Here is a 7981-nt window from a genome sequence, read left to right on the forward strand (position 1 = left end):
GTTGGTTGTATTGTTGATTTCTAAGACAAGTTTATTTTTGGATCGTTCTAAAACAGGAGAAACTCTACCCGATTTTATGTAAATTACCGATGAGGCTTTCTTGAGAGCACTTGCTCCTAAACGCCGGTCATGATACTAAATTGGGTCGTGACAACATGTCAGACCATTTAAATCTAGTTTAATATTATGAATAATTAATTCTTCTTACTCTAAAAGTTCTCATCATAATCTAGTGACATCTTTTAATGTTACCTATGTAAAGAAAAATATTCCTTATTGGAAAACACATTCTAACAAAAGAAAATTAGAAAAAAGTGAAGTAGAACATTCATGCAAATCGTGCCTTAACATGCTCAGAATAATGCACACTTCCACTTTCCAGCACGTAATTTTCCCCAAACCTATTTATTCACAACACGCAAAGCATTATAATAACCAAATCCCTAACTGAAAAATAAATCACTGGCACAATGAGAAAGCAAATACAAATTAATTCATCAACAGTTATTTGTTTGGTGCTGTTATTACTTGCCACTGAAACTGGAATTATTTACCGGGTTGCCCATGGAGCTCAACGGAGAATCCAAATCTCCGACGATCTCGACGACGTCGTTGACGATGAGGAAGATGACGTTTGGAGAGAATGGGGCCGAAAGAAATCGGCCGAATCCGATTTCGATCCGCCGCCGATGGATTTTAGCACGATGAATCCGTCGGAAATTCAATCGGAAATGATGAAGCGGCAGTCGGGTCCGGTTTTTGGATTTGCCAAACTCCGACTTGGAACTCGTCGGACTCCGGTATCTCTTGCTTTACCTCTAAATTTCAATGGATTTAATTTATATAAATTGCCAATTTAAATATTTTCTTACACTCGGTGATAACATGTTATTCACCATCAGCATAAACTTAAACTCAATTTTAATTACTACATTGTTACTTTTTTGTTAATTCGGATTAGTACGGAATAATGTGATGAGTAATGACGAGTTAAATAGATATTCCTACTTAGAGTATTGAATCTAGTAAAATACTTCCTCAATCCTAAATTAATTAGTCACGTTTCGCTTCTTAGGAGTTAATTTGACTCATCTGTAGAGCTAATTTGAATTAGGTATATTTAATATTTTTAAATTAAAATTTAGATATTTGAAAGTTACATGAAAAATACTATTTACAACAACAACCCAGTATAATCACACTAGTGGGGTCTGGGAAGGTTAGTTTGTATGCATACCTTACCCCTACCCTGGATAGAGAGGTTGTTTCCGATAGACCCTCGGCTCCCTCCCTCCAAGAACTTTCTACCTTGCTCTTGGGTGACTCGAACTCACAACCTCTTAGTTAAGTGAAGGGTGCTCATCACTAGAGCAACCCACTCTTGTCAAAAAAAGGAATGAAAAATACTATTTATAATTTGCAATTCTTCTCATATCAATACGGTAAAAACATATTGATATTCCTACTTGTTGTCGTTACTTTTTTTTTTTATCCGTTCTCTAGTCGAGGGTCTATCGGAAACGACATCTCTGCCCTTCCAATGTAAGAGTAAGACTGCGTACATCTTTATCCTTTCAAGACCCCACTTGTACTGGATTTTTTGTTGTTGTTGTTGAATCTCGAGAAGCGAAAAATTGACAAGTATTTTGGGTAATCGCGTAGTTGTAAGAAAAATCTACCAACTGCATCACAATCCCGAGCTAGTGGAAGTAAACTATCCAAATTCTCTATTTCCATTTGCAGTGACTGATGTATTTTTCCAGAGGCGAGATTTTAATTTGTGGGTTTGCTTGTAAACTTCTATATTCAGCATTGAATATATCGTGTTTGGATAAACCCGATGCTGAAACACTGGATCGATCCCTGGTACTAGGGATGGGTTCGATTGAACCTGCAATTTTCTATTTAGACCACAGTTATATTTTTTAGAACTTCTAAAACTTACGTAGTAGATATATATTATGTTCTGAATCCATTTTTTTTTTAAAGAATTTTGAACTTTGAATCCATAAGATTAGATCCTATATCCACCTCTGCCTATCCGGATTGATTCGGACTATAAGTAGAACAAGAAAATATGAGTTGACCAACAGCAGAATGTGGTAGATCTGGAACTTATCTTTTCTGTTTTAGAAGGGACGTTTCAGGCAATCAAAAGTACAGGAAATGGATTGATAATAGCAGCTTTTTTTGTTAATTCTATCTCTGACTAGTTATCTGTGCAGAGAGAGATAAGAATGAGATTTAGATAAATTCTAATTTGTCTTAAAAGGCAAGATATTTAGTATCAGAGTGAAATGGACCTAGATAGAATGGAACAAATATAAAGGATTGTTTAAGCTGACCCAAACTGATTTTGGATGGAAACATAGTTTATTGAATAGAAGGGCATCTAGTTTGCAGAGGCTTAGATAGGATTGCAAAGTAAATGTATTATTAATTGAGATCAAACTTGTTTCCAGGAGAAGGTTTCTGAAATAGCCATGAAATGGACCAAACTAGCAAGAACTGGAGCTATTGAGGCAAAATTCATAGTCGTCGATGTGAGCACGATCATGTTCACTATGGAGAAAGGTCAAGACACTATAGAGGTTTGTCTCCAAATCTGGTGCCTTATTCTAACCTGCTAACTTTACCTATTGATCCTTTGAAGCAAAGAGTTTATTCTAATGGCTCAAAACTATCAGGGGATAGGTAGATTTTGGTATCATTTTGCAATATCAACTGAAAAACAGTAGTCGACCATCAAACAAATATCAGAACACTTGTATGATGAATATCAAGGCTTTAGTTTTGCTTTAAAATTTAGCCCTCAAATGCATCTTTATTGCATGGTTTTACATTATTCAGTTGTTGATTTTGGGACGATGTGTTAGTTGGTATTTCAGAGAGTAACAAGTTGTGTGTGCTAGAAAATTTGAGAATCTCTTATTCCTCCATTTTGCAGTTGAAAGAGTTCTTGTTAAGCCAACGAGAAGCATACGAGGTTAAATTAGGGGACCAACTTTTTCGAAGACCAGGAGATCCTCCTTTTGAAGAAGCATTTGAGAAAAGCAAGGTGGATCATATCAGCTCAAAAGAGAAGAATAGGCATAATGAACTGTGATCACCAGAAAAACCTCTTAACAACTAATTTCTGATTACTTATATTCTAACGTGTACTATTAGAATTGCAGGTGTAAGCGGCTGGCAACTAATTTGAGCTTACTATTTTCTGTTCTATTTGAAAGTAAGTTATACATCATGAATTCATTATGAACACCTTTTGCCGGAGAATTTTTGTTGTTGGAATGAATCTTATAAGGGAATGATGACAAAACAATGATTTTTTAATGGTAACCGTGTATGACTTTTTAAGGTTCACACCTAATCCCTAATGACTGAATCTCAACATTTTATGCTACTTCCTATATTTTAGACAACTGTTTGGTGTATTATGCCTCAAAGAGGACCATATAATGCTATTCCTCCCCTTTGGAGAGTATTCTCCAAGTCCTGAAGATTAGATCCTGTTAGATGATTATATGGCAATCCTAAAACATTTGCTGCTCATCATAAAATTACTTTATTCAACCATAATATAAACCAATCCCTCAAACTAATGATCAAAGTGGGCAAGATGCTCAATATATGATTTTGTAAAGAAAAATTACAGAGACCCTCTCATTTAACAAAAAATGCAAGTTAATTGGAAGAAAACAAGATCATTTCAGCTTGTTGCTGAAGTCAGAGAGCCCAAGAAGGCGAATTCTGGAAATGCTAGCAGCTTCCTCCCTTTCTTTTTGAGTATTGTAACCCCAATCCCCTGCTTCCAGAAAATTAGATCAGCAATCAGTACAACATAGCAATTAGCCAATAAAAGTGAACCGCAAGAGGAAAGAAAATGAATTAGTATGATGCATCTATAAGAAACAAAGAGAGTATGATAAGTCACCTAAATACAAGTTCCATCCATCCAACTCGGACTCTTTAATCACATTCTTTAAAGTAGCAAGTCGGTCTTCCACAAAGCTGATCAATAGTGACAAAAGTGGATGCACTTAATTTCACGCATTAGAACCCATATAGCTATCCAAAAGAAGGTTGAGTAGTTCTGATGCTATAAAAATCTTACTGTAGGGTCAGACCCTGGTGTTCTGGCATTTCCTGAAGTAGCTTGAGCACTTTTACTTTAGGACTGATAAAAAAGAAGTATCACGTGAGCACGAGTATGTGCTTGAGATAAACAACACGGATGATCGTGTCTCTTGATATTGCAGTTAGCCTAATCCAACCTGACATGCGTAAAATAAACTTACCCTGTGCCTAGACCATATATCCTTTCAGCTGGAATAGTTATCCCAGCAAGCTCTCTAAGTAATGCATCTGCAAAGCGGCTCTGCAAATGGAAGTGGAGAATCAATGTCAGATTCAGAGTATAAATATTAGATTAAACAGTTTAACTCAAGGCTCTACGATTGCAATTCCTCATTCCTCAAGAACTATTTAAAAAATAAATATCTTGTATGCATGGTGAATATTTTAGGATACATTAGTTTGAAATATATTATCTTTAGGGTGTGCACATTCTAGCAAACCTGCTTCGTGGTGACTATATAGAGCTTTGAAGTTGCAAATTTCAGTGCATCAGGAACTCCAGGATAAAACCTGTAGAGAAAAGAGTAAAATATTTAGGATTTTCCAATACAGTAAATCTTTTGCCGTGACATAGGTGATTCTAAGAATGACAATAAAATGAGCAGCAACCAACTTATAGTTTTGTGTTCAAAGTATAAATGTAGGTGACTGACACAGCATTTGTCTTTCTGTATTTCTTTATGTTCATCAACGGGTTACAAATTAGCGAAGAGATTAGGGCTAATCAGGACCCTCAAGTGGTTGATTTGATCTTACAAACATGATCAAGAACTAGACTTACCTGTTTGCACCAATCCAAGTAGCCAAATCATTGTCCATCCATTCATCTCTAACCTTACCAAAAAGATCTATAAGAAAATCCCTGTCTTCATCCCATTCTGCCATTATAATGGGTTTTATCTTTGCCCAGTTCTCAAGTATTCCCTCAACTGTTAGTCCTTCTGCAACCTATTACGTTAAGACAGCTATCACCTCGACAAATTTTAAGATACATCAACTGAAATGAATAGATTTGCATCATCAAATCCAAGACACTTTTGATTTTTTTTCCTTGCGTACCCACCGAAGACTTGCGGATTGAAGGGATTCTCGTCTCTAAGAGCAACCTCACAAGTAAAAGATTTTCATATCCAGTTTCCACCACAGGCCTAACCTGCAGAAAGTTTGAAGATTTATCACTTCTATATGACTGTAAATTGAACACAATTAGCACCAGTATATGGATCTCAAATATGATTGGTACCCTCCTCGCTAACAAATGATTTACTCTGACAAGATTGATATGATTATCGGAAATATTCACTTATTTAAAGAAAGTATCTGTGCGATCATAACAAAATGCTATTCAAAACACTTCTGCTCAAGTTATTGAGGGAATGAGAAATTAGTTCTAAGAATGTCAAATATGCAGCATGTAAGACTAAGTACTAAATGAGCACGTCGACAAAAAAGGGAAAAAAATTTTCCCATACAATGATTGCAAAAACAGGAAAATCAGGGATTGTTGTATGTGTAGTGGTTGTAACTCCTCTCTGCACAACTTAGACGGATGATTCAAACATTACCTAATTTCTGCTCTCTACTTCCATTCCCTCCCCTTATTATCCCCACCCAAAAGATAAATAAATAAATTGATAAATCAAAGGAAAACCATTGCTGGGAGTCAAAAGCATGAAAGTTTCTGAGCACCATCAAAATTTCAAGAGTGACACACTTATGTCTTTGAAATGTATAATTCACCTGGTTTTTGCTACTTCATAGCACCCAGAGGTGCTCATCGGTCCATTGACGACATCATTGGTTTCAACAGTTCACATGATTATACACGCACACGACACACCAACACTACTAGCCAAGGCCAACCAAGATGGATATGCTAAGAATAATTAGTAATAGACTTACGACAAAGCCAAACTCATGCCAAATGTGAACTGAACTGGCGATGGCATTATATTCAATGTGCGATTCTTGCGCTCTTTATAGTAGTGACAGTTCTCATGGAAAGAGAGTTTGGTTTTCTGTCAAAGAAGCATGCTTAACACAACCTATAGCATAACAACATTATAGTCGCGTCTAAACTAAATTAATGTAAAGAGCTTGCCCAATACCACTAGTACCATAAATGTATCTCTTTCGTCTGCACGAACAACTTTCTTTCAGCTACTTCACTTATACTTTGACTTTCTAAGAAGTACTTATACTTCAGTAGCTAACTTTCAAAATTAGATATGGAAACGAGGACAAGTAGAAACATGAACTAGACTCATTCCAACGTACCTCAAAACGGAAACGAATAAAGAAAGAATAATACTTTGACTAGCTAACACAAAAAGAGAAAAGAAAGACGACGATGACGACAACAACAACAACAGCTACTACTTAAGCTTCAATCCAAATTTGGGAGAGTTTGGATCTGCTATATGAATCCTGACTTGTCACATTACTCCATTTAAACTCATCTCACGCCTATATTGTGCAAATACAAATAAAAAGTAACAAAAGTTCTGTATATTTTCTAAACATTATAAATCTCTGAAAGGCTAAGCCACTCCTAAAAAGCATAGGACCTATAGAGGAAAAAAGAAAAATATAAACTTTACCACATGCATTTGATCCACAATCCAATCTTCCAAAGAAGAGTCCACCCCATTGAAAAGACTGGGCCATCTCACTTTAGCAGCCTGCAAAACCAACAAAATTTTAATTAAAAAAAATGGCGAAAAGGGGCAATGAATTGAATATTGGGAAGCAAAATGGGTAATGAATTTGTAAGCAAAGATATTATATGACCTTAACAGCAGAAAGAGAGCTCTCTCCACAACTGTCACAGAGAACTCCGTCAAAATCTAAGGCGTACAAATCCCCCATCCTAATATCCCAATCCAAAATAGGCTCACTCACCCTGCGCCTGTGGGATGAGTTTAACACCCGCCAATCAAATTTGATCAAATACTTGGGGACTCAATTGAACATTTTGATTTATTTGTAAGAATCATGTCGTTTTATTGATTCTGTGCTTCCCGGTTTTTTAGTCCTGATCCGACCCGGAAGACAGGCTAGCACTTTAGTCATTTGATAATTTTTAGACGGATTTTAATTTATGTCAGCTATGGTTTGATTCAACATAAAATTTAAGAAAGACAGAAAAAGTTTTGAAATTAGTGATTTTAAATATGTTATATAGTAATAATTTTTTGGTTATAAGACTTTTGAGATTATAGTTAATATGTTAATATTTATGTAATTATAAAATCTTCGCATTAAGAACAACAACATACCAATATATTCTCATACTTGGGGTTTGGGAAAGGTAGTTTGTACGACGTTCTTACCCTATTTAGTGAAGGTAGAGATGTTTTCAATAGAAACTAGGGAAGAGAAGAAGAAGAAAAAGGTAGAAAGAGGGGGTAAAAAGAGAGGGGGAGGGAACAGACTGAGTAACACCAAAAACTGAAACAAACTAAATAACATGGTGTAATATAAATATGAGAGATAGGAAAGTACATGCGTGCTACTAGTACTATCGGTAAGAAAGGGGAAAATTCTCAACTGTATGTTAACCTTCTACCTTAATCCTTGACATCTATACTCTCCTATCTAGGGTCATGACCTCCATGATAAAGAGAATAGAATGAAAAATATTTTAAAATGTTTTCAAATAGGAGTATATGCAATTTTCTTTAGACGGACATCTAATAAGAAAATGCAATCATATAAAATGAAACATAGGGTCAGATGTTTTAGAACGGCGTCATTTAATAATACGAGTCATTTAATGCATTTTAACATTCTTTATTTTTCATTTTTAGTGCTTTTCACTCCAAAAAGTAATGACCCTTTCATT

At 35.5% G+C, this 7981-nt stretch overlaps 2 protein-coding genes across 2 annotated transcripts; one reads left to right on the top strand and one right to left on the bottom strand.

Moving 5' to 3' along the window:
- The first annotated feature begins 344 nt into the window (after positions 1–344).
- LOC107802583 (uncharacterized) lies at positions 345–3333 on the top strand. Its single transcript, XM_016626114.2, has 3 exons — positions 345–800; positions 2463–2591; positions 2948–3333. Exons 1-3 carry the CDS (start codon positions 471–473, stop codon positions 3104–3106), a joined length of 618 nt encoding a protein of 205 aa, XP_016481600.1. The 5' UTR covers positions 345–470; the 3' UTR covers positions 3107–3333.
- Positions 3334–3546: 213 nt separating this feature from the next.
- Positions 3547–7118, bottom strand: LOC107802589 (uncharacterized). Its single transcript, XM_016626122.2, has 9 exons — positions 6928–7118; positions 6738–6818; positions 5201–5290; positions 4919–5085; positions 4578–4647; positions 4299–4378; positions 4115–4177; positions 3935–4011; positions 3547–3805 (listed from the first exon to the last, which is right to left on the bottom strand). The coding sequence occupies exons 1-9, from the start codon at positions 7003–7005 to the stop codon at positions 3705–3707; spliced, it is 807 nt and encodes a 268-aa protein (XP_016481608.1). The 5' UTR covers positions 7006–7118; the 3' UTR covers positions 3547–3704.
- Between the last annotated feature and the right edge of the window lie 863 nt (positions 7119–7981).

This window comes from Nicotiana tabacum, chromosome 23, assembly GCF_000715075.1.
Source record: "Nicotiana tabacum cultivar K326 chromosome 23, ASM71507v2, whole genome shotgun sequence".
NCBI lineage: Eukaryota > Viridiplantae > Streptophyta > Magnoliopsida > Solanales > Solanaceae > Nicotiana > Nicotiana tabacum.